General features: G+C 48.0%; 1 protein-coding gene across 1 annotated transcript in view; it reads left to right on the top strand.

The window, feature by feature from the left end:
* Positions 1-26,868, top strand: part of LOC115310419 (GTP-binding protein RHO4) — a 173,421-nt gene that overhangs the window by 97,276 nt on the left and 49,277 nt on the right. Inside the window, exon 8 of the mRNA XM_029968790.3 lies at positions 11,190-11,242. Within this exon, the coding sequence (XP_029824650.3) occupies positions 11,190-11,242 (53 nt within the window). The remainder of the gene's footprint in view (positions 1-11,189; positions 11,243-26,868) is intronic.

The raw sequence follows: 26,868 nt of genomic DNA, 5'->3' as shown, positions 1-26,868 counted from the left end.
GTGATCAATTTTGACGAGAGAGTAGCATTTGTAGATCAGGCAGTTGATAGAATGGAATCTCTTCTAGATAAGTCTTATCCAACAGAAGGAAGGAATTTCCGAGGCGTAGTTTCAGTTAAGAGAAAATTAGAAAGGGGTTCGCTTAAACTGCTACAGACAGATAAATCCGGCAAGTTCGCTATCCTTCCGTCGACAATGTTCGAAAGAAAATCGTCTGACGCTTTAAGTTCTCTTTTCGTTGAATGGAGGGGAAACATTGGGAAATTGAAAAAAAGTGTTGTAACGGTTTTAAAGGAAGATGGGTTAGACGCAGTGGCAAAAAATGTTACGAGCCAAGCAGGAATGCCTTTAAGTATAAAGTTTTTTCTAAAAGATCACAAAGTAGACATGCCCTTTCGTATAGTGGTGAACGAGAATGGAACGTGGCAGCACACCATCTCACGATTTCTTCAGCAAGGGTTGAATCTTGTGAAGCCTGAAAAACGTCTGCCCTTAAGAATTCGAATGAATTGATCAGTACCCTGGAAGGAGTTCATAGGAAGAGATGTTCGGTAGTCTCCGTGGGCATTAAGGACTAATATTATTCGCTAGAGAAGGCACGTCTAATGCAGAGAGTTCGTGAGGCTCTGGAATTAAATTTGGTTCATTTTCAATCCAACTTAGGAATAACGATGGATAGTTTTTTGTCAATTCTGGATCTGTACCTCCAGGCAACGGTAGTCGAATTCAATGAACGCAAATTTGTACAAAGAGATGGCGTATGTATCGCTTCATCGGTTGCTCCAATGCTAGCAGAAATATACCTTAACAACATGGATGCTGCCGTAACGGATAAATTGAAATGTATCTCATCGAGTACGGGCTTTTAAGAAGATATGTCGATGATATTTTCATCTGCTCATTTCGCGAGGAGGATATACTCGAGTTGGAACAGACAGTGAGGGGAGCGGCGCCGGAACTTAAGTTCACCTTGGAAAAGCCGCACAATGACGTTCTACAATTTCTGGACTTACGCATTCACGTTGAGGGGGGTCTATGTTGGGAGTACGGAACAATGGCCGCAAAACCCGTTTTGAGTAGAAAAAGTTGTCATGCTAAATCAGTAAAAGCAGGTGTAGTCAAATCTCTAATGAGCAACGCACTGGATAAGTCGTGTGCCCATTTTATGGGTTGTGCGGTAGAAAGGCAGTGGTCAAGGTTAGAAGATGCAGGCTATGACAGTGTGTTCATAAAAAGGCAATCGGAATTACAGCAAAAGGCTAAGCAACGACCAGACAAGGAAGCGAAAAGGCATTATGCGGTTATTCCGTATTTTCACGCAATTTCTCATAACCTTAATGCATGCGCAAAGAAATTTGGGATAGATGTAGCGTTTAAGTCCGACTTTAAGCTGAACCGTTTGACACCGTTTCAGATGAGTCAGAAAATGTGTCAGAAAGCGCACCGTGATAAGTCGGTTGATTGCAAGGAAGGGGTCGTCTATGAAATACCACTGGAATGCGGTTTCAAGTATGTGGCGCAGACGGCAAGGTGTGTAAATGATAGATTGGTAGAGCACAAAAGAAATGTAAAAATAAACGCATCCAATTCAGAGATTGCTAAACACATTAGTGAGTGTAACAAGTGTACGGCACATTGGTCGCAAACTGACATTGTGCACAGAGAACACAACAACACTAAGAGGCTCATAAGAGAGACAGTTCGTATCAAATCCATCAGCAATTGTATCAGTCATGCTTCGATGCAACTCGGAAGAAGTTCCAAGAATTTCTTAAAATCTAGAAAGTTTTTTTTTTTTTTTTTTAATAGTTGTAAGTGAACTTGGGATTAGTCATTTTGCGCGCAGGGGTTCACTCGGAAGTCTTATCAGTTCTCGGTTAGATATTGCACAGCCTTTCCAGAGTCCGGTTGGAAAGGAAGTGGTTCCGTTTGTTTGTTTTGTTTTAGGTCCTAAACTTTCAGTTGGGATTGAGGTGACCGTGTACGGTTGAGGTGAAGACCAGTGTGGGTAGGATTGTATAGAGAACAAAGGACGACATTGAGACGTCGGTGGTCGATGGTTAGATTGTGGGTATATAAGGCTTTGAGGAAATAAACGCAGTAGCTGAGTTTGAGATGTTCTTTTCTCCTGTCTTTCTTCTTCGACTCCGTTTCCTTGCTTTTACCACAGCCTCGGGTTTTCTAAATTATGATCAACATCCACCAGCTCGCCTGCGCACTCACAGTTTTTACAAAAGTTAGCTGGAGTGTTGAATGCTAGACAAAAGGGGGCTCAATTGAAGTCCGTAATATCATTATGAAAAAAAAATATCCAATGTAATATTAAAGAAGCTTAGCCACTGATAGCGACGTGCTGCCTGCATCACGCATTCCGTGACCGAACTCTAAGCACTCTCTTTCGTTTGTTTCATAGGACGACACCTCAGTAAAAAAAAAACCGCAAGCCATACCTTCAAGAAACCAAACGTGAACACGTTAGGAGGAGCAGCAGCGAAAAAACTTGGACAAGGGTATAGAATCACACACGACAGAAAGGCGTGTGTGTTTCTATACTTTTGTCAAAGTTTTTTTTTTGCCGCTGTTTTTTTGTTTTTAAGTTATTTTCTTCTCAAGCCAGCTAGCCCAATACGTCACATTAAAGCAAACGTTTCAAAAAAGAGTTAGTTTTTGTGCGTGAACCCAGAAAATAACTAATAAACGAAAAAGCGTTTTACAACCGCAGCACTTTTGCCCTTACAAGCAAAACATGCTTATGTACGCACGCAAAACCCCACACTACAGCAGAGGCACTGCTGTCACTCTCCCCGTCGTTCCCCACACATACACGCCAAATGTGGCAAAGCTCCATCACTCGCTTCCTCCCGACCCTCCCCCCTGGAGTCCGCCGCTGTTCAGAAAAAACCCACGTAATCACGAGGAGGACGCCTATCCGCAGCCCCATCGCTCCTGCCACATCCACGTATCCTCTGGGGACGCTTTCCCTTCCTCCCCCCCCCCTCCCCTCTCTGGCAGCCGCCGTTGCGAAATCACCACGTGGTCGCGATGTGTGGACGCGCTCCCTCGCTTCCCCACTGCCGCCGCCCTGGGTACATTCTCGTGTGCTCCCCGTGCCTCTACAGAATATCTGGCGTCCGTACGGTCACCGGCGCCTCCGTTCTGAAAAAGCATTTCAAACAAATAACGTAGGCCTCAGCGTCCTTCTACAACACGCAACATCTCGCACAATCGTTTCACCAAAGTAAATATGTCCTCGCCCGCGTATCCTACATCAATTGCACTGAAAACAAAGAACCCATTCCAAACACTCTACAGCACACTGACTGAATTCTTTCAACATGCTGCGCCACAACGCAGTTGGTGCCGCTATCAATCGCTGTTTACTTTGTGTGGTCGTTCGCAATCTTTTGTTACTTCTATCTTTAAAGTCACATAATAATTCTAGAGTGCGTAGTCTATTTCAGGTGTAGTATTGCCGCGCACGCAGCTGGCCAAGTAGGCAGCGCGCGCGTGGCCTAACGATTATCGCGCTTGCCTCCCACGCGAAAAGGTAGGGTTCGAATACTGGGAGTGACGTGTCTTTTGTTTATTCCTGCAATTCAGTGTTCTGGAGAATTCGAGAATCATGTTGCTTGTTCCAGGCCCGAATGTTCTACGCGTCGAAGTTTCTACGCCGATTATTCCAGAAGACCACTCATGTACATAAGGGGCTCCGCGTGGCGAGCCGCAGTCAGTCTCGCCCCAGCGTTCGACTCTGCTGCCACGCCGACTTCGACGCCCGCGACGCTCTATTATTATCTTTTGTACTCTTTTATTTTTGGCACAAGTTCGCCACATTAAACGTTTATTTCTTCCTGTTTATTTATTGTTTTTTAGTCCCCACCCGTGACATTTTGGTGGAGGTGCGGGGTACCGCATGTCCGTGCAGCGCTCCCCTCCGAGTTCCCGCAGTGCAAGTCCGGACCCAGCCTCCCGAGGACCGAGCGAAGACCAGATCGAGACCCGATCCAGTCGCCGCACCCAAGGTGTACCCCCGAAACACGGACTTCTGCCACCCCGGACCAGGCAGCCAACGAGGCCGACGATGGCCAACCAGTCGCAAGCCCCCGCCGCTTCTACCGTCATCTACATGCCCGTCGCACCGCGGACGGCTGCCCCCTGCCACGGTGAACTCTACGAAGACGTAGAAGACTGGCTCCTGCAGTACGACCGAGTGGCCCGCCACAACGGATGGACTGATGAGCAGCGCCTCCAGAACATCTAATTCTCACTGGAAGGAACGGCAAGGCAGGGGTTGAAAATCACGAAGTCGCCTTGACCACGTGGGAAGTTTGTAAGAACGAATTGAAGAAAACATTTGTCCGTCAACACCGACGTGAGCGCGCCGAAGACCTGCTTCGAGGGAGAAACCAGGGACCCAAGGAAAGCGTGACATCTTTCACTGAAGACGTCCTCCGCCTGTTCGCCCGCGCCGACCCGCAGGCCACAGATGAAAAGAGGCTGCGGGTACTCATGCGAGGTGTCCGGGATGACATTTTCGGCGGCCTTGTCCGTAGCCCTCCGTCGACGGTAGAAAGCTTCATCTCGGAGGCAACCAACCTTGAAAGGGCGCTCCTCGCAAGGGCGAGCCATTACCAGCGGTATAATGGCGTCACCGTGATTTCACCATCTACCTGCAGCATCAGTTCCGGCAACTCTGACCCCACTGCGATCCGTGAGATGGTCAGAGACATTGTCCGCGAAGAGCTTAGGAAGTTGGTGCCGGCAGCAGAACGACCAGCTGCGCTCTCACTCACCGAGCTCGTTAAAGAAGAAGTGCAGCGTGCCATTCAACCGGAGTCTCCTGTCGACATCGCTGAACCAGAGGAACCGGTGGTAACCTACGCTTCAGTAGCGCGACGACCACCACCGGCTGCTCACCAATACACGCCGCCACCTCGACGAGACGCCCCAACACCACACTACATCCGACGACAAGAAGAGCGGGTCCCGTACGTCCGTCCGGAACATCCCGCACCCAGAAAAACAGACGTGTGGAGGACGCCCGATCGACGCCCCCTGTGCTTCCACTGCGGGGAAGCAGACCACACTTACCGCCGATGCCCGTACCGACGACTCGGGTTGCGCGGGTTCCACCCGAACGACCCACGGCCACGTTATGGTGAACGCCCTCGGGAAATCGACGAGTACCTGCGACGACCTCAGTCTCCTGAGCCAGCGTCCCGCCGAGAGTTCCGGTCACCGTCGCCACGACGTCCAGCCTCGCCGATGCACCGACCCCGACGTGAAAGCCTGTCGCCCCTCGCTCCACGCCAGGGAAACTAGGCGCGGCAACCCCTGGAGGTGGAGTTGCCGAAGACGACCGACGTAAAGAGCCTCCAAGAACGCCGGAGCGCTTCCACTCTCTCGACGCTACGCATCGCAAAGACGTCCCTGCATCGGTGTCCAACAACCTACACATCATTATCGACGGCCGCGACGCATCGGCACTCGTGGACACCGGAGCAGACTACTCAGTCTTGAGTGGGAGGCTCTCTCGCCGCCTGCGAAAAGTGACAACGCCGTGGGAAGGCCCTCAAATACGAACCGCCGGTGGGCACCTCATCACACCAGTCGGGCGATGCACTGCTCGCGTCGAGATCCACGGTGAGACGTGCCCTGTGAAGTTCGTCGTTCTGCAAGACTGTTCCAGGGACGTTATCCTCGGAATGGACTTCCTCTGCGAGTATGGCGCCGTCATCGACCTTGGAGCAAACCGGTTAACGCTACGAAAACCTGTTTCACCACCGGAGGAACCCATAGCGACGTCGGCTGCGGTCCGAGTCCTCGCAAGCCACGTGAACTTACCGCCGCGGTCGAGTGTTTTCGTACCCGTCGGGATCACCGAAGCTTTCTGCGGCGAAGTTCTGCTCGAAGGAAGCCTCCAGTTGCTTCTTGGAAGAGGAATAGGCGTCGCAAGAGGAGTTGCTGAACTTCAGGATGGCCGCACTGTGGTCCTCGTGACGAACTTTCGAAATGAAGCGCAACACCTCACAAAAGGTACAGCCGTGGGCCAGGTCGAGGAACTCCGAAACTCCACCGCTATCGCCGCCATTACTGACGAATCCTCGCCACCTCAACAAGACAGTACGTCGCCAGCGCAGCTCGACATTGACCCTAAGCTTCTGGGCCTGAAACGACGACAGCTCAGTGACCTCCTCACCGAATACCGCGACTGCTTTGCCACGTCGTCAAAGGTGCGCCAAACCACCGTTGTGAAGCACCGCGTCGTTACCGAGGACGACGCGCGGCCTGTGCATCGGTCACCGTACAGAGTCACCGCTAAAGAAAGGGAAGTGATCCAGGAGCAAGTTCAAGAGATGCTGAACGACGACATAATCCAACCTTCAAGCAGTCCCTGGGCCTCTCCAGTCGTACTGGTTAATAAGAAGGACGGAACACTTAGGTTCTGCGTGGACTACCGGCAACTGAACGCGGTGACGAAGAAAGACGTCTATCCGCTCCCCCGCATCGACGACACGTTAGACCGGCTGCGCCACTCCCGATACTTTTCATCGATGGACCTGAAGAGCGGCTACTGGCAGATCGAAGTCGACGAGCGGGACCGAGAGAAGACAGCTTTCGTCACGCCGGATGGGCTGTACGAGTTCAAGGTGATGCCCTTCGGACTGTGCACGGCGCCAGCAACTTTCCAGCGTGTCATGGACACTGTACTGGCAGGACTGAAGTGGCAGAGCTGTCTCGTCTACCTCGACGACGTCGTAGTGTTTTCCAACGACTTCGACGAGCACCTGCGACGACTACAGGCTGTTCTCCAAGCCATACGAACCGCCGGACTCACCCTGAAGCCGTCAAAGTGTCGGTTCGCCTATGACGAGCTGAAGTTCCTAGGTCACGTGGTCAGTAACGAAGGCGTTCGCCCCGACCCAGAGAAGACTCGCGCCGTCGCAGCATTTCCAGCGCCGACGGACAAGAAAGCCGTGCGAAGGTTCCTTGGGCTATGTGCCTACTATCGGCGCTTCGTTCGAGACTTCGCAAGGATTTCCGCACCGCTCACAAGCCTCACGAAGGACGCCGAGAAGTTCGAATGGGCCGAGGAGCAGCAGCAGACATTTGACGAGCTGAAGCGACGACTGCAGGCGCCTCCTGTTCTTGGACATTTCGACCAGGATGCGGAAACCGAGATTCACACGGACGCAAGTAACGTAGGACTTGGCGCGGTACTGGTTCAAGTACAAGAGGGCACCGAGCGAGTCATCGCTTACGCAAGTCGGACATTGTCCAAGGCGGAGCGAAATTACTCCACGACTGAAAAAGAATGCCTTGCGGTCGTCTGGGCGATCACGAAGTTTCGTCCGTACTTATACGGAAGCCCGTTCCGCGTAGTCACGGACCACAATTCGCTCTGCTGGCTGGCGAACATCAAGGACCCGTCAGGACGCCTTGCACGATGGAGTCTCCGACTACAAGAGTTCAACATGACCGTAGTCTACAAGTCGGGCCGCAAGCACAGCGACGCCGACTGCCTGTCCAGAGCTCCCGTCGAAACACCCTCCGACAGCAGCGACGACGATGACGGCGAGTGTTTCCTGGGCGCAGTGAACAGCGACGACATGGCCCGACGTCAACGAGACGATCCTGAGCTCGTGCACTAATAGAGCACGTGGAAGGGCGTGGGAGTGCCATACCACGCGCTTTTTCACGAGCCCTGCCGACCTTCGCCATTAGACAAGGAGTTCTCTACAAAGAGAACTTCGGCAACAACAACTCCACGTGGCTGCTGGTAATCCCGACCGACCTTCGAGAGGAGGTCTTCCAAGCCTGCCACGACGACCCGACGTCCGGACACCTTGGTTACAGCCGGACACTGGCCCGTATTCGTGAAAAGTATTACTGGCCCAAGCTCCCCAAAACCGTCCACCTATACAGACGATCATGCCATGAATGCCAGCGACGAAAGAAACCTCCAACGAGGCCGGCCGGACTCTTGCAGTCAATTCCTCCGCCAACGGCACCTTTCCAGCAGATCGGAATGGATCTACTTGGGCCTTTTCCGCCGTCGACGTCAGGAAATCGATGGATCATCGTCGCCACAGATTATCTCACGGGGTACGCCGAAACGAAAGCCCTTCCTTTCGGAACTGCTGTGGAAGTTGCCAAGTTTTTCATTGAATCCATTGTCCTCCGGCACGGCGCTCCCGAAGTCCTGATCTCAGACCGTGGATCCTCGTTCATGGCCCAGCTGACAGCAGAAGTCCTTCGTCTCAGCCACACCAGCCATCGTCGCACCACGGCGTACCACCATCAGACCAACGGGCTGACGGAAAGACTCAACAAGACCATCGCCGACATGATTTCCATGTACGTCGACGTGGAGCACAAGACATGGGACGAGGTGTTGCCGTATGTCACCTTTGCCTACAACACGGCCGTACAAGAAACCACCGAAGTGACACCCTTTCAACTGGTGCATGGGCGGAAGGTAACGACAATGCTGGACGCTATGTTACCCCACGAACCGGCTGTCGACGCAAGCGACGACGCCCAGGTGGTTGCCCAAAGGGCAGAAGAAGTCCGTCAGCTCGCCAGACTCCGGATTCAAGCCCAACAACGTCTCGACACTGGCCGCTACAACCTTCGTCGTCGGGACGTCCACTTCCAGCCCGGAGACAGGGTGTGGGTGTGGACACCGATTCGCCGCCGCGGCCTCAGTGAGAAACTCCTGAAACGTTACTTTGGACCTTACAAAGTGCTTCGTCGACTCGGGGACCTGAACTACGAGGTGATGCCCGACGGAACAAGAGCATCATCACGCCGCCCACCATGACCGGAAGTCGTCCACGTCGTGCGACTGAAGCCGTACTACGCTAGATAGGACTGTGGACCTTATTTGTTCCAAAGGACTCTTTAGTTTACCGTTATTTTTATTTGTTTGTTCTTGGGTTGCATCGGGTCGATGCACTTTTTAAAGGGGGGAGTAATGCCGCGCACGCAGCTGGCCAAGTAGGCAGCGCGCGCGTGGCCTAACGATTATCGCACTTGCACCCCACGCGAAAAGGTAGGGTTCGAATCCTGGGAGTGACGTGTCTTTTGTTTATTCCTGCAATTTAGTGTTCTGGAGAATTCGAGAATCATGTTGCTTGTTCCAGGCCCGAATTTTCTACGCGTCGAAGTTTCTACGCCGATTATTCCAGAAGACCACTCATGTACATAAGTAGCTCCGCGTGGCGAGCCACAGTCAGTCTCGCCCCAGCGTTCGACTCTGCTGCCACGCCGACTTCGACGCTCTATTATTATCTTTTGTACTCTTTTATTTTTGGCACAAGTTCGCCACATTAAACGTTTATTTCTTCCTGTTTATTTATCGTTTTTTAGTCGCCACCCGTGACAGTATTAATTTGGTCAACTGTTAAGGGGATAGTGTAATTTATAACCTACTCAACTATAATTTTCTCAGTGATGTTCAATGAACTATTTCTTTTTTTTTTGTAAGGGCATATAATTAGGACAGAAACAAACTTTTCAAAGTTTATCCGAAAAAAAAATATTTTTTTTGTGTGTGTTTTAAACGTTCCGTTAGTCGGAGCGGTCGGTGACCGCAGTGGCTGCTGTTCTACGTTTTTAATAACCGTCTTTTTTTTTTTCGCGAGCACGAGTTGGCGCCCAGCCAAGCCTTGCCGGTGGCAAGAAAGTCACAAGCGGATATGCAAGGTCGATGTCCAATGAAGCCAAAAGGGGAAGAAGCAAGGGTTTTACTACGTAGAAAAATTCGCCAATCGTGCTCCATAATTCTGTCTTTTCTGGAGTGAATGCCCTGGTTCGAAAACTTAACAAACCGAAAACAGCGTGAATATACCATTGTCTTCAAAAATATCACAAAGAAAAAGAAAAAAAGAGCCACACATAATTCCAGAGGGAGCCGGAAAAAGAATTAGAAAGAAATTGTACTGAAATTCTTGTTCCAGCAGCCAATGGTCAAGTGGGCACTGGACAGTTTTGATCGTACAAAAAGGAATGCGTTTTTTTTTAAATGTCTTCTTTACCTTCATTAGTGTAAACGTAGAAGCTCATCTTATTATTATTATTCTCGTCGTCCAAGTGATAGAAAGAAGTCACGCCCGTATTTTTTAGTGTCACTCAGTTCGAAGTGATAAACATAGTTGCTCGTATTATCAAATTACCCTATTTAAAAAATCAATGCAATATTGTTTTTCTCTTCGAGTGATAGCGATTCTTTCGGCTTTTACAACTGTCGACTCGAAGAGTGTCTTGTATCTGGTGTCTCACATAATTAGAGCAATGTTGCGATCTTATGTTTTATTTTTTTCTATAGGAGCTGTGGGACAATTTCACTGTTTTTTTTTTTAAACAATCTGGGAGTTGGTGTTTCGAGTTTTTTGAAGTAAAAAACAAGGAACCGCTCTTGCCTCCATGTCCTAATTTTATTTTAAAAATTCACGATGAATGAAGTTTCCGGCACCTCTCAACTCCTTCACCATCTTCCGAGTCGCGTGCTCTGTGACGTGAGAGGGGGACGCGCGGGGTTCCGGTGAAGCTCTCTCTCTACAGCCATCAGTGAGCAGCGAGAACTCACACGTTCGCGACCACGTGACCACGCGCTCGCGCAGCGCGGTCAACATGCAAAAGTAGAAAAGTTTCGTCCGGGTCCGGCCATCCCCGTCTAGCTCTGCCCCCGTCCCCTTGTGGCTTCTGGCGGCTGTTCGCGGTAGCTGATAGAGCTGACGGTTTTGTTGACCTGGGATGGATGGTGCCACTAAAACTCCGTATGATCGAAGTTTTGGTGATTATACCAGGTTTTTTACGCATTTATATTTATGTCGGGACGGCAAGATTTATAGAAAAATGACCTCTTATCGAGCTGGTATTTGAAGAACTTCCCATACTTTTAGAAGTCCCCTATTGACGTCACGCCACGTGGTTCTCAAGGTCGTCGCCCGCGGCTGCAGGTCAGGAAATACTCGAATTTCTGACTCACGATTACGCGGCGGAATCGCAACATTTCGAAGGAAGGAGATGTGTTTTCTGTCCTTTGTGACAAGATAAACAATGCTAAAAGTAAAAGATGCAAAATCTTTAATCGTTTTTGAAGGATGGTGTTAGTACATTTAAAGATGGTGTTTTTTTTTTTCATTAAATGCAAAGACAGTAATAGCGGTATTCCTTTTTTTCAGCCTTGCACTTCAATATTCTGGCGATTCAGCATACGTTCGTAAGGCGACCGTGGGTAAGTAAGAGACCATTTTAATGTTTAGAGCTTTGAAGCCTTTTTTGACTTCAATTTCCATCGAACGGAAACTAAGGTGAATTGGAAATTTCCTGTTCACTATCAACATTTATTGACTGCTAATAACGGTGTCTTAGGCTGCGTTTACATAGATACGACAGTAGCGCATCCAATCCAGTTAGCGTATCGAATCGTCCCATGTAAACGCCTCGATTCGATAGCCAAGCGCATCAGAGCGAGTCCAATTTGGTCCGTTGAAAGGGGGTGGTTTGAGATGATCAAGCCGTACCCAGACCACCATGTAAACTCTAGCGAATCGAATCGAGTGTCTGAAGGACGGGAGAAAGAGGAGAAGGAAAGAGGGGCGAAAGGCTAAGATGACCATCAAACTCCCCCTCCCCCCGCCACCTCCGTTTTCTGCACCAACCGCATCGTGGCCGATGGACTTCACTAATAGCCCCCCGTCCCCCCCCCCCCCTCCCTCCCTGTCATCGCGATATCCGGCATGGTAGGCAAAGCGGAAACGATCGGTTAACCGGAAAATCGGTGGTTAAAGTGGATTCCATGCGCTAACTTAATTCTATGCGCTACGTACGTCGCATCCATGTAAACGTAGCCTTATACAGGCTTCCCCACATCAAAATTATTGAAATAGGCGCTTGACTAAGGCTGACGTAAAATTAAAACTACATTAGAAAAACAGTTTAAATATGAATCATGATGTTTAAAACCAAGACTGTGGTGAGGAAAACAAAAATGAAACTTTGAAGTTGAAGAAAAAAAGCACAGAAGACTGTTTCAAACGGAGCTGAATCGTTGATTTTCTCTCTTTCTACCTTTCTTGTCACATACCCCTGAAAGACAGCAAATTCCTCTTTCGGATATACGCTTCATTCACAATGCACTGGTTGGACTTTGAGATACATATAAATCACCCACCGAATAACCTTTTACAGATGTCCATGGGGATTTATATCTCGAATTTAATTGTGCGCGTGTGTGCTGTGTGTTCGTTTAGGCAGCGGGAAGTTAGTAAGAAAATCCTTAGAATCCAAAAAAACTTGAAGATATTGATAGGGACGTCACAGACAGCTAGAGCTATGAAACAGTGCCATCGAAACACAAAAGAGACGTGAACGAGAATGAACACGGAGCCATATTCTGTCGCAGCAGGAAAATCTTCCCGTACAACGGGTTCTGCGGCACGCGTTTTATTGCCATTGTGGGCGGGCCTTAACAGCGCACTAGCGGTGCTGTTGCGAAGTATTCGAAGCAGAGAGCACGATAGCTTCTTCTTGCGCCAACTCGCCCAAGCACAAGTTTTACTTCTTTTACCGCGCACAAAAACGACGTTTTTAAGGCCTTATCAAACCAGACTTCTGCCTATCTTAAATACTCTACTCAAGATACTGTAGTTTAAATACTATCTGGAGTATCTTCGTATCTTGCAAATACTTTTGATCAAGAGTATTTGATACTCTAATTTAATTACAATTTCGGGTATCTTGTCTCTTGTATCTTAAATACATTTTTGACATTATGCCATTTTCCGAGTTTTTCGCTATGAAGCAGAGTAAGTGTGGCGCGAGCAAACGTGAACATTGTTTCGAACAACCAAATCCTGTTGCTAGCTCCGATAAGCTACGGTGACTTAGACTGAGCTCGTGAAAAGATAGTTTTTTTGCTGATTGTGACTCATGTTCCAGCCCGAATTTCGTACATTGAAGGTTTTCCCCTCGCCTTCCTAAAGGTGCTTTTTGTTTCCATAAGGTTTCCCCCCCAAAAATTCTCACACAAAAGGTGTGGTTTTACGGAAGTAAAGATGCTACCATGAGGCGTAACTAAAGCGCGAAACACATGTACGACGAAACCGTCCGATCCGACGTCCGACCGCGCAATACGACGGTCGGAGGCGAGGGTTTTTCACGCTCTCCGATGCTACGAAAACCCTCTCCTCCCAAGGTCATCCCGGCAGTCCGCACGTCGGATCGGACGGTTTCGTCGTACATGTGTTTCGCGCTTAAGACCGGGAAACGACCTACGACAACAATGCAGGCTTGAGTGACAAGAAATAAAAATAGAAGAAAATAAGAAGCGCACACGTGCGCGCGCACACACACACACACACACACACACACACACACACACACACAAACACACACACACACCACACACACACACACAGACATTTTTGTTTTGCTTGTATATTTGACCCCGCTAGGGCAAAACGTCAAGGTTTCTTTTTCTTTTCTTTTTGTCGTCAGTATGTCACCTATTGCTCTCGCGAACGCTGTCTGTAAGCGAACATTGGTAAGCAGAGAACAGTACAGGAAACAAACTAGGAGCTGGATAACCTCGCAAAATGCCAACAAAGCGTCTTTCAGCGTTGAGTGCCTTTCTGAACGCAACCCATTTGAAGAAGGTGCGACCACTGTGGTGGCTATTATGTGGGTTCTCTTTGTTAATTTATTCACTCATATCCGTATCCCAAGTTCGTTTATAGTGAACTCCCCATATAGAGAATATGGATTGTAGTTAAACGATGCGTCTAAGGTGCGCCGCAAGATGTGATATTCGGCGCTGTCACTATTGGCGAGGGACTCTAACCCGTTTGTTGTCTCCACACCTCGGTGTTTACCCAACCAAGGCCTGTGCACATGCCCACAGGCCTTGTGGGCATGTTCATGTCATCTTTTTTAATAGAGCGCGGGGCACAGTGTAATTTAAAAATGCCAGAAATTAGTAAAGTAACGAAATAATTGACGTTAAGCGCCGGATCTCTCCCGAAAGCAGTCGTCAGAGGATCCGTGCTTGACCCACTTGGGCGTTTGTGCTGAGCCGAGCACCATGCATGCTGCATTGTTCGTGCAGGCCGGAGTGGTAACAAAGGAGACTCCCTTTCCCTTCTCGGGAGAACACGAACCCCAGCCGAACGCTGACGCCGCGTTCGATTAAGTCAGCCGAGCGCTGAGTCATTGTATTTGTTGTCCCCATCCACGTAGTTCTAAAGCTAACCGCTTGGGGCACCACGGTCTGATCTCCTTCCCAATAGCTAAAGCGATCTCTTTCTTGTTGTCCGAGAAATGTTTTGTAACATCTATCAGTGATCAGCGATAATATAGTAAGGGTGCAGGCGAGCTGGTGAATGTTAACCATGGGGCGCGTGGCCGAATGGTTACCGCGCTTGGCTCTCGCGCGGAGGCTCCGGGTCCGATACCAGGGAGCGGACTCCTTTTTTCCTTATTTTTTTAACTTGACATTTTCGAAAGTTCGAGAACCTTGTCGTCTGATCGAGTGACGAATGTTCTACGCGCCGAACTTTCTACGCTGAATGTTCCAGAAACCCACGCGGGAACAAAAGGTACTCCGAGTGGCGGTCCGGAGTCAGTTTGGCCCCAGCGCTCGATCCTGCTGTTTCGCCGACATCAATGCCTGCGACGCTAGCCTTTCTTTATTTTGTTTTGGGCACAAGTTTGCCCATTGAACGTTTAGCTTCTTCAGTTATTCAGTGCCTCATCATTTGTCATTCATGACAATGTCCTGCTCGTTATAGTTGGACAGCATAAAATAGCCTCATGGTGCTTTCCTTTTCCGTTTTGTGTTGTTGCGTGATAATAAACCCTTCTCGTAAACCAGGTTTGCGCAGCTGTATAATTGTGTTTGCTACTGACGACGATACAAATTATGCAATGCGGAAGTATCTTCAAAAGTAATTGAGTTACATTTCTAAGTATTTGTACTTGACTCAAGACACTTTACCTTGAAAGTAACTTGAGGAGTTTTTTAAATAATTTATGAAGCCGGTATTTATCAAATTAACTTAAATACTTTTATCGAGTATTTTTTCCAACACTGTGTCAAACAAACAACACGCTAACCATGCATCTGTGGAAGGTATAGACCACTCCATTTAACGCTCTCTGGGCGGCACCATTTTGTTCGACCGCAGCGCCCTCTCGACATATCCGGGAAGTTCAGCGGGTTCGGCGGGGTAAAACGAGAGAGAGGGCACGCGCCCGACACCGCTAGCAGACAACAAACCGGGACGTTGCCGTTCTCCATCTTTGGGCTGTATCGGCGGGCAGTACGGAACATCGAACTCCCGCTCGTGGCTGCCGTTGTGAAGTGGTTCGCGTTCTTAGAATAGTTGTGGCTACTCCAAAATCAGCCTATAGCTCTCTGTTGTTCTAGTTCGGTAAATGATCAAGTAGCATATCTTTTTTCCGTTACTTAAATAGCAGTAGAGTCAGCCGGCAGTACTATTCTCAACCACTGCATATATTGTGAAAGGAGAGCACGTTTTTATTCATTATTTCAGACTTCCATTCATGGACGCTAAAGGCCTACACCAGTACGAACTTTGTATATTAAAAAGCGTGCAGCAACCGGATTTACTTTTCGCCGGAGAGACCAGCCAATCTGACAGAGTTTTCCCTATTTCTTTTTTATTTGCACGCAGGAAACAGCGGAATTGAACCCTGTTAGTCTTGTTTTATCTAGCATAGTACTACACGATAACTGGCATACTAAAATCTGCGCATCTGCGCTTGAAATTTCCAGATTGACGCGATTTTAAACAAAGTTTGCACGCCAGCCGGACGCTAGCTACAGCCCACTCGGCGGAGCAGACGAGATGCGGGTGAGAGGGGGAGTGCATTCTTTTCTCTTTTACCCTCTCTGTTATGACCGTAATGGAACGGTCTATTGGGGAGGAGGACAGACCGTGACGCCCCAAGCGGTTAACCTAACAACTACACGTATGGGGACAACAAATACAATGACGCAGCGTTCGGCCGACATAACCGAACGCGGCGTCAGCGTTCGGCTGGAGTTCGTGTTCTCCGGCGAGGGGGAGGAAGGGCTGTTTTGTTTCCACTACGGCCTGCATGAACAAGGCAGCATGGACGATCCCAGCTCAGCACAAAAGCCGAAGTGGGTCAAGCTCGCATTCTCTGAGGATAGATCCGGCACTTAACGTTGCTTCGTCGATTGTTAGCATTTTTTACATTAAACTGCGCCCCGCGCTCTATTGTAGAAGATGACATGGCCATGCCCATAAGGCCTGTCGGCATGTGCACAGGCCTTGTGTTGAGTAAACACCGAGCGTGGGGAAAACAAGCGGGTCAGAGCGCCCCCTATACACTCCGTGCGACGCGACTGGCGCGCCGCCGCGCGGCCGGTACCGAAGGTAGGCAGTGAGAACCCCAGAGAAAACGAAACCGAAACCACGCCGCGTACGTTGGTACGCATTGAAGTCGGAGTGGTGCGGTTGCGCTGGGTTCACAGCATGAAGTGCTGCCTGTGCTGCATCATTAAGTGCTTCAATAGTTATGCGTCGTATCTCGTGGAGACAAAGTTTCACAGTTTTTCACCTCGCCGATGTTTTGTGGGACAGCGACAACGATGGAGCCGTGCCGTACCACGCGAGAAATTTGGTCTCCCGATCATGTCTGCCACTGTGTCGGCATGGCTGACATGTTCTACACTGCCGCTTTGTGCTCTGCATTTGTTTTCGTACCAGTAACGCCTACATGTGTCAGCGCCGATGGGACGAACTGAAATGCCATCCCACACTCGCGGGTATGCAGTGCCAATTTCGTTGGAGGCATGCCCTCCAAAGAAGTTTCGTCCCCATCGTACGTGTCGATGATATTTCCGGACAAGTATGGCACGCAATCTGTACTTCATGAAGAAAGATTCGAACGGTAAAAAAAGTGACAAATATAGATCTAAAGAAAACAACAATGAAACTCGAACTCACTGGAGAATTGACGTTTTAGTATGGAAGTTTATGTGGTGTGCTTTCTTTCTTGATCAGCCTCCTTTTGGATGTGGAAACGCTGACACCCCGAGTTCTGTAGACAACAATTTTTTTTCCTCGGCTTTAGAGCCACCTATTGCAAAGTGGTTAGAACTGGAAGTACCGTCCACTGGTCCCTTCCTACCTGTAAAGTGTGCACCTCCCACGATGAGTGGTATTATATGACAGCCTTTGACGGTCAAAGCCAGTTCCCATTTAGTTACGCCGCCCAAACTAAATTTCCACCTGGTTTCGCTATGCCAACTCTTTTTGTTATAATAAGTGTTGTGCCAAGTGACGGTCATGTCAAAGTACCTACGCGCCGAAAATCAGCACCTCGCACAACAGGTTATTACACAACAGCTGACCGCAAAAGCCCTTGGTGGCCAAACCGTGTGTTGGCCGGCAACTTGGTCTTCTCGGCTTTGAAGCCACATTTCGTAAAGTTATTTCAATTGGAAGTACAGTGCACTAGTCCCTTCCTACCTCTAAAGTCTCCACCTCCCCGACCAGTGGTATTCTCTTGACAGCCTTTTCATGATCAAAACCGGTTCCTATTGAGTTACGCCGTCCAAACCAAATGTTCACCTGCTTTCCCTATGCCGCCTTTTTTTTGCATAATAAGTGCTGTGTCATGTTACTGTCAAGTACAAGCACCTGTGTGCCCAAATCTGCACTTTGCACAGCCCACTATAACACAACAATTTGGGCCCAATATTGGACATATGTACAGCTTTCTTTCTTTATTCGTTAGAAACATAACTTTCACACCTGCTGTCTTAATGAAACTTGGCACACTTCGGCACACTTTGTGCAGAAACTTAGAGAACATCTCACTCGCCTCCAATATCATCGTTCCAGCAGTCCTACGTTTACGGCGACGCGCGAAATAAATTTCCCACTCAGAGCAATTATGGTGGCGGCCGTCTTGCTTTTCGGAAAATTGCTCCAACTCCTTTTTTGGCCGCAACTAGAAAAATTACCCCTAATAACGATTCAAACTCAATATATAAAAAGTGGAGAACAGCTAAATGCCCTTCTGCCCCAGTACTCATGCAACGTCACCCTCAACGTTTCGGCTCAAAAAGCAAAAGTTTAGACCGTGCGCGCTTCCGCCGCCACAGCTTAGCATGCGAAAAAGCGCCGCAGGCTGCTGAACGCGCCTCACAGTCGAACGCCAGCTCCTCCGCTAGCGGCGCTGCGCGCGTTTTTCAAGGCGCCCCCTATAGCTCCCGCACGGAGTGTATACAGTTCGATCTCCTGCCCAATAGACGGTCCGTTCGCGAAGAAAATGGGAGGTTTTAAGTTTGGCGTTTGTTGGGGACTCGCAGGCCTTTTACGCTTAATCGCGCTATCCATGTCTACAGTGACAAAAGGTTGCCACGAAGCGTTTCTTACGACCACCCTTCGGCTTACCAAAATGAGCGCTTTGAGAATTTTCTTGCATGCTTTCACAGTCGTCTCTGTGTTTGATACCGTTAACAGCTTTATGCTGCTTTTTTCAATAACACAATGCGGCTGTCAATGACCATTTTTTAGCTTTAGGAATTGGAGAAACAGAATGGTGAAGTTCAGCCATTCCTGGAGTGGGAATGGGCCAATGTCTCTATTCCGAGGAGTTGAAAGGAATGGAATTGCCGGAAATTTTAATTTCCCCAAATGGAATTGCAATGGAAGGGTTGCCGATTCCGCAACACTGTTCCTAGCCGTGACGTTATCACCAAGGTTATAAGTTTCAAATAACTATAATGCAATGTTTCGCGAAAAAAACAAAAAAACAAACGGTCGAAGCTTAACGAAAGCCAAAAAATGGCTGCTCGAGACGCCTCAAAAAAATATAATTATTTTTACGCAAATCGGTGGTAGGAGGAACGTGGTCACAAATTTTTTCAGGCACTTCGTCAATGTACAACTCTCGTGTGAAGGTGTGCGTGTTAAAATGTAACGTAGTTGGGTCGCTAAAAATAAAACGATTAGAGATGATTCTTTTTTTTTTATGGGAGATTTACATTCACAGGACAGAACACAAAAATGTGCTGGCTGTGTTCGTTCCTTTATGCGTAATTCTTTCTTGAAATTTTTATCCAATATCATTACGATTACCCTAATAAAACTGCATAAATATAATAAACAAAAATATATGCCGTAAATTTAGAACTAGTTGTACCGACCTTTTCAATACACCTGCTGCTAACTTACCCTGGTATTAATACGCCAAAAGTGCTGGCGTATGCAGCAGTAAATGCTCTAAAGCAAAAGCCTACAGGTCCGTTCACACACGTGCAACCGAGCAGGACCGGGAGAGACAAGACCGGTTTTTAAGCCTCTTGCGACGGCGTAAGACCAGATGCGCTGCTGCGGAGCAGGTCCTAAGCCGTCGCAAAAGGCTTAAAAACCGGTCTCGTCTCTCTCGGTCTTCCTCAGTTGCAAGTGTGTGAACGGCGCTTATAGCACCATTTACACACTGGCAACCGAGTAGGACGGAGAGAAACAAGACCAGTTTGTAAGCCTCTTACGACGTCTTAGGCCCAGCTCCGCAGCACAGGACCCGGTCCTAAGACGTCGCAACAGGCTTAAAAACCGGTCTCGTCTTTCTCCGTCCTACTCGGTTGCACGTGTGTAAATTCCGCTTTAAGCGCCGTTCACACTCTTGCAACTGAGTACGACCGAAAGAGACCAGACCGGTTTTTAAGCCTCTTGCGACGGCGCACAACCTGCTCCGCAGAAGCGCATCCGGTCCTTCGCCGTCGCAAGTAGCTTAAAGCCGGTCTTGTCTCTCTCGGTCGTACTCAGTTTCAAGTCTGTGAAAGGCTCCTTAAACAAAAGGCAGCTTGCATACGCGTTCGTCAACGCCTTACTTTGCTTATTTGCTTCAAATAGTTTATACAGAGAAGGAGAACGCGAGTGGCGCGTAGACCTACATTCCCAGCATTCTCCACGGTATGTGCGTGATTTAGCAATAGGTCGAATCTGGCTTCTTAAAATTTGCAAAAAGGTGATTTGTTGTCGCGCTTCAACCCAGCTACGTCGAAAAATTTACATGGCGGCCGTCTCAAAAAAATAAAAGGCCTATATTTTCCGATTGAAAAGTACACCCAGCAGCCCCCCCCCCCCCCCCCCCTCCTCCCTTCCCCCCCTTCTATGTCTGAAGGTTTCATAGTCGGCAGTGGCGTGGAAAATCTTTGCAGTCGTTCGTCTGGACGCCGGGGTAACAACTGGGCTTGATATATTAAGTTTTAAGGGAATTCCCCAAGTTTGAGACGATTTTCTTAAGAGGGAGCGCTCCTCCTAGCCCCATAGAGAATACACGCGATTTTCTGCCATTTTACGAAAATTCTCATTTAATAACCGTTACACCGATTTTTTCAAACTTTTTTGCTATAAAAAGATTCATTCTTCGTCCAACTATCCCACCGAGCATATTTTTCATAAAAATATTTATTATATTTTATATTAAATCGTGAAATCGGTCGGAATTGGCTGTTTTGACATGTTTACGTTAGAACGCGTTTTTAAAAACCTGTGAATTTTTAACTACAAATGTGTCTGGTGGGATATCTGCGGAATTTAACACGGAATTCAATTATATTAAAATTATAGCTGTAAGTACATCCGTTCTTTAACTACATCGAAAAAACTCAACCAAGGTGTTGTGGCTTGTTTTCCTCGTTTGGACGGTCAAGACTAGTTCGACGAGCGCCGCGTGAGGGCGCCACCATTTCGCCACGCACGCTGCTCTGATTTTGTATTACTCCGCGCGCATGCGCTCTTCAGTAACGCGCTTGTGGTGGTCCAGAGACGGCAAGACCCGTCCAGGCAGAGTGGTTTTGTTTCTCGGGGTGGGATGTCAGGCGGATAGCTGTGCGTGTTTTCATAACTAGAAAGGCCGTCCTCGCAGCTATGGGTCCAAAGAGGTATAAATATGGCAAGCGAAAGGTCTCGAAGTCGCAAATAGAGTTTGCACGTAAGCGACCCTCTGCTGAAACTACGGATGGTGAGGTTGCAGGTGAGGTTGAGTCATTGTGTCGTCGCGCTGCGAGAACGAATTGACTCGGGGTGTTGAAGATGCCGCTTGGGAAGCCATGCAACAGGCCGGAGTGGAAGAAGCGAGGCGCGCGAAGGAATCTGGCGAGATCGATGCCGAAGGCTATCCGCTTGTTACCGTCGTTGCAGACTGTGCGTGACCAAAGCGATCGTACAGGCACAAGAACGACGCTCCTTCTGGTACGGTAAGTACTACATTTCTTCCTCTAAAAGGGGCGCGAATTTTGATCGTAGATATAATATACATTTCTTTAGAGTGCGTTCGAAAGAAATCCGAAGCATGTTTTTCTCGCCACGAAAATACATTAGTCTCTGTCGCTAGGCTACATTTGGGCGGACGCTGAGCATTTGGCAATGCGTAGTTTATTTTTATGGTGAGATGACCGTGGTTAGAATCCCTCTCTGTTGTATGTGTATTTCTGTGAATGCAAGATTTGTTTCGGCAACTGGGGTGACGATTTCTCACGAAGCACTGGAAACAGTTATGCTTTTTGTGTGCTTGTTTTAGTGACCGCTGTTTTATGTACTATACATTCCGAATATACGCGGTGCCATGCAGTCAGTTCGTCAGACGACGTTTTAGACAGCTCGTTTCTTCGAAGCTGCACTTTTTCAAGGATAAATCGTTCCATCGGAAATAGCCGGCGTTCGTTTCATCGATACACCTTGTGACGTTTCGTCTAGTTTTTCTATTATGTGCGTGCTCGCGCTTGCGAACGTAATTGCGCGTCCGTGTCTGCTTGCGTGTGCGCCTGCATGAGCGAGGATGCTTATGTGCGTGCCCCCCGTGCACATCCGTGTTTTCATGTTTACGCGTGAGTATATATACCCGCGTATCTGTGTGCGTGTTATACGTGCATCTGCGTTCGTGTTTGCACGCGTGGGCGTTTGCCTGCTCATAAGTGCGCGTGCCTGTGCGAGTGCGCGCGTGCACGTGCGTGTGTAATTCGTGCGTACGTGTGCGCGGGTGTGCTTGTGCGTGTGTACGTGAATTTGCATCCGTGCCTGCGCGTGCATCCACGTATCTGTGTTCGCGCATGCGTATGAGTGCCTAATTCGTGCGTGTTTGAGTGGGCGCATGCATACTTGGGCGTACGTGTGCCCAAGTACGCACGTTGTCGGACTTGCGGGAAAGGTTCGAGAAGCTCGAACCTGGTCGAACTCGAACGTCGGCTGGTTCGCGACACCTTTAGTACTCACGTTGCGGACGGTTGGTGATTGGCCGCTGATAACTTCACCGTAACTTTTTGCTTTATGTTTAGCGCCATTTTTTATATTTCTATTCGTGCGATTGTAATCTTTTGCGATTAAACTCTCTGTACTCTTTCCTTGTGACCTATGAAACGATCTCGAACGCCTCGAACAACAGCGACGCTTGCGTTCGTTCTCGGGGCTAGTAGGCAAGGAGGTTACAAGTATTTATGTGACGTCAGACTGCCTTTTGATGCCGAGTCACAACACAGAAGTATGGCCACCGAAGGCAAAAGCAGTTATCCCATTGGCGAGTTTGCTTTGTCTTTCAATTTTCACAACTCTCCCGAATCAGTTTTGCTTTATCGTTTGGTGGTCATGCTTGTGGGCGATGACTCAGCACGTGACTAGACCCTATAACCGTTCATGGTGTTTTTCTCTGTTTTTATTTTTTAGATTGAACGATTCTGCTGCAGTGTGGAACGAACTACACGAAAGTGCTCAACCTTCTACGAAGTCTTCCGAGGAGCAGAACGTGTGGGGATCAGGACTATTGGAAGATATGTTCTCAAGTCATGAAAAACTGCCCGGTCGCCAATCATTACAAATTGTCTATGAAATACTATAAGAAACAATCAGTGTCGTGAAAAATTGTATAAAAATACTTCGTTGTGCAGTGCTGGTGGCTAGTTGTGATGAAGTAACGAAGGTATATGCCGGTAGTTTGTCATATATATATTCGATTATGTATTTATCTTTAAAGTACCTAATATACAGTGTTGTTTTTACTTAACTGGAACGTGTTTTTCTTTTAAAAGAGGGGGAGGCATTTACCTTAGTGCCGTATTCACTGTGCCTTTAGGGGGCTCGGCGAACACTACATGGGAGATCATTGTAGCGATAAGCTGGGTGGGTAAATAACTAAAATCTGCTAATCAAGTTTCCCACGAGCGGGTTTATAGCTCGTATTGCAATTATATATTTAAAGTCATTAGACGGTAAATAAATTTGGACGTATTGCTAAAACCCAAAGGGATTTTAAGTATCTAGGTTTTCAGTTTTTTTATGGCCAAAACATAATTGGCTCGTTTGGCCACGGGAATCGCAGTACCGCTATTTCTGCATAGTTGAATAAAGCAATCACTCGCTAACACATCGTACAAAATAAATAGCGTGTTAATTGCAAACACAATGTTTATAGTGAGAAATAATATTCCGGAGCGCCTCTCGCGGCACAGATCATTTGATAGTGTTTTATCAATGCCATTTATGTAATACAGTATCGCGAGAAATATATTGTGTAATTAAAAAAATATTTATTATATATTGACAGTGCTACTGGCGAACTCTCCACGCCGGTCCACTTGTAAAGACGGATTTTGAAGTAATGTCTTGTGATTGTCTTTGTCGCCTCGTGTCCCATGTGTTTGTAGTTGACAAGTGTTTATTTGAATCCACGGTCAGTGCATTCAACCGTACGTTCAGTGCAGTTTCGCTTATTTTGCTCGAATTATTAAATTTGCATTTGTTTTAATTTTCTTCCCTTTAGTTGTGTCTGTGCGCCGCTGTTTTTACTCACTTGAACACATATACAGGGTGATCCTCGAATCAGCCGGGACCCCTTCAACCGTCGCCGCGGACCACAGTTTGAGAACCGCTGAACCAAGATGTGCTAAATATCTCGAGTTAATTCCGTGATTCGTCATGTTGCAACTGCTGTTTTAGAGACAATTAATATGGGCGGCTTTATCTTGGTAGTGTACTTTGAAACGAGTTTAAATTTATCCTACTCGGAATTCGTTTTATCGTTTGGAAGAGCAAGGCTGATGGATTTTTACGACTCGTTAGAGCATGAATGAACTGGCTTAGAAATAATTACTGAACAGTGAGAGCGTCTCGTGAATTGGACTATTGGGGAGCGGATCGAAATATAGGGGCCGCTTTGTCTAGATTGTTGTCCACACAGTTGGGTGTTTATTTTGAGAGCATACACGTTGGTTATGCTCTGCAAGAGCCAGATGGGCTCTGCAAGAGCCAGACGAAGATTAAACATTGCGACAGCGAGGACGCAAGCCCCGCGTCGCCGTACTTGACGACGGACGACGTTCTTTCCCACGAACAACGGCAGTGCATCTTCAAACCGAGAGTAATGCGCGTGGTTGCCCGACCGATCCTCGCTTCAAACAACGTGCCCATTCGCGGAGCGAGTTTCTTGGCCGTTGCACGCACCTTACGATGGACCGGAACTGGAGCTACAAGTCGTAGCAGCCAATCCAGCGCATATGAACGTGCCACGCGCCTCGTGCTTCGTTGTGTCTGTCCTAAAGCTGACGTGACGCTCACGCGGCATTGGATTGGCTCCGATAGCTCGTAGGGTCCTCTGCGGTCCATCGTAAGGAGAAACGGAACATACCACGAACCCGGGGCAAAGGAGGGTCGACGAAGAGAGGGAACGAAGGGGGAAATAAATAAAAACAAAAACACGCAGAGAAAGAATGAGAGAGAGAGAGTGAGGAGACCCGGCCGCGCGCGTGGAAGACCTGCAGTTGTCTGCGCCCGCGTTTACCCGGCAGGCTTTTGCGGGTTGATTTTGCGGGGAGCAGGCGTTTTTTCTTTTTCTTTTTTGTCTCGCCACCGTTAATAGGGTGCCTTCGTACACATTCGCTTGTGCGGAGTGGCGACATCTCGGCGATTTCACTGCCCGACCTTTTTTTTTTATTTATTTATTTTATTTTTTTGTTTATGCAGAGTATACGTGCTTTGGCATCTCTCGGTGCGAGCCCGCAATTTTGGCTATAGACGAGCGCGCGAAGACCGCCCTGTTTACAAACACGGTTTTTGCTTTGCCCACACCGGGTGTGGGCACTGCGGAATCGCAGCGTCTCGTTTTTGAAGAGAAGCCGCCTCTGCGTGGTGCGCCGTACTCAAGGCAGCGCCACCGCAGAGGGACGGCGTCGGAGCCGCGTGTCGGTGTATATACTTCGTTTCACGTCATGTGCGAGCGAAGTCAAAGCTAGAAGCGCGAGCCCAAGGCTCCGAGCGTGCCGGCTTCGCACGTGCGTACGTGCACCACAGGCGCTGTTACAAGCAGCATGCTCGCGCTTGTAGCGTTGGCTTCGCTCGCCCATAAGGTGAAACGAACTAGCCTTTTGATACCATATTCCCTCTAGAAGTTAATTTATAAACCGGGTGTTCTTTTTTTTCTTTTTTTTTTTCTTTCTTTCGTTAAACTTTCAAGTTGTATGATAAAGCCTCAAAGGCAATACAATGTCTCTGTCAGTTACTTCAAAATATCTGTATTCCTTGGCAGAGTCCTGCCTTTTCCGTGCGGATACTTCGAAAGTCTGACTGATTATTGAATTCCTGTTGCCCACGAGGATAACAAAGGAATATGTGCAGAGAAAGACGCTTCTTTTGACGCTTACAAAAACAAAAAAGAAAAACAAAGAAAAACGGTTGCAAAACTTGTCTTCGGATCCCTGGAAAAGGTCAAGACCGCTCAAGATTTTACAACTGACAGCCGTCGAATTCGGAGTTGTTCGGATAAATCCGAATTCGCGATAGTTTCACCGGCGAGTGTTTCACGGAGTTTATAGCATTTGTCCGAAAGTTAAAGTCCCTATCTACAACCTAGGTTAGGGCCCACCAGGTCCAATCACAGACCAGTTATAGGCACGTGTGCATTAGCGTGCTTTTCTTATACGCGCGTCGAAGTAATGCATTACGTGACTGGCTCCCGATTGAACCTAACGGGCCGTGGCGTCGGCTGACGACCATCGCAGGACGAGACGAAATCATAGTGCTAAATTCTTCTCGTTGATAAGACTGAAGGATGTGAATGAAATGTACTGTACTTTTTGCTTGGTGGATGTTTTAATGATTTCGCGTACATAGAGCTGACTATCATGTCATGATTCGTGTGGCACCGAAATCCGGCTGGTGGATTGCTGAAATCATCACCTCATCAACCCTCCCGGAACCCGCTAGGAACCCACTTGCCAGTATTCGTTAGACCCACTGTGTCCGACCAAATCCGATCAACTGCCTCGCGCTTCGACACCAAGGCGGTTTTCGTTTGCAGCGTCTAGGCGATCTGAACCGATTATTTTATCTATACTTCAAATGGTGCAGGTGTCAACGATTTGCAGTGTTGTTCAAGATACTCGACAAAAGTATTTAAGACAAGATACTAAATACCCAAGTGAGAAAGTATTTAGAGTAGTATTCAAGTTACTTTTGCGCCAAACTATTTTGAGTAAAGTGCAAATACCTTGAAAAATAATTGAATTACTTTCGAAGATACTTTATAAGCGCGCGACGAGCTGAAGTTATTACAACTAAATAAAAAAATGGGGGCATCTTGATTATATTAACTTAGCTGAAACGCATATCGTTCGATGACCTCCTAGTGTACACCTCATTTGTCCCCCTAGACACGTGCAAAGGAGAAAGAAAGAACATTTAGTCTTAGTACTTCCCCTTTGGGGACGAACTTCTTCGTACGCCGGAAAAGGTATTTGAGATACTGAGTAGAAGATACTAAGCAATGTAGTCAAGATAGAGTGCTAATTACTCTCAATCGAATGTATCT

This window comes from Ixodes scapularis, unplaced genomic scaffold, assembly GCF_016920785.2.
Source record: "Ixodes scapularis isolate PalLabHiFi unplaced genomic scaffold, ASM1692078v2 PGA_scaffold0__279_contigs__length_252992795, whole genome shotgun sequence".
NCBI lineage: Eukaryota > Metazoa > Arthropoda > Arachnida > Ixodida > Ixodidae > Ixodes > Ixodes scapularis.
This window is presented reverse-complemented; position numbering and strand designations above follow the sequence as displayed.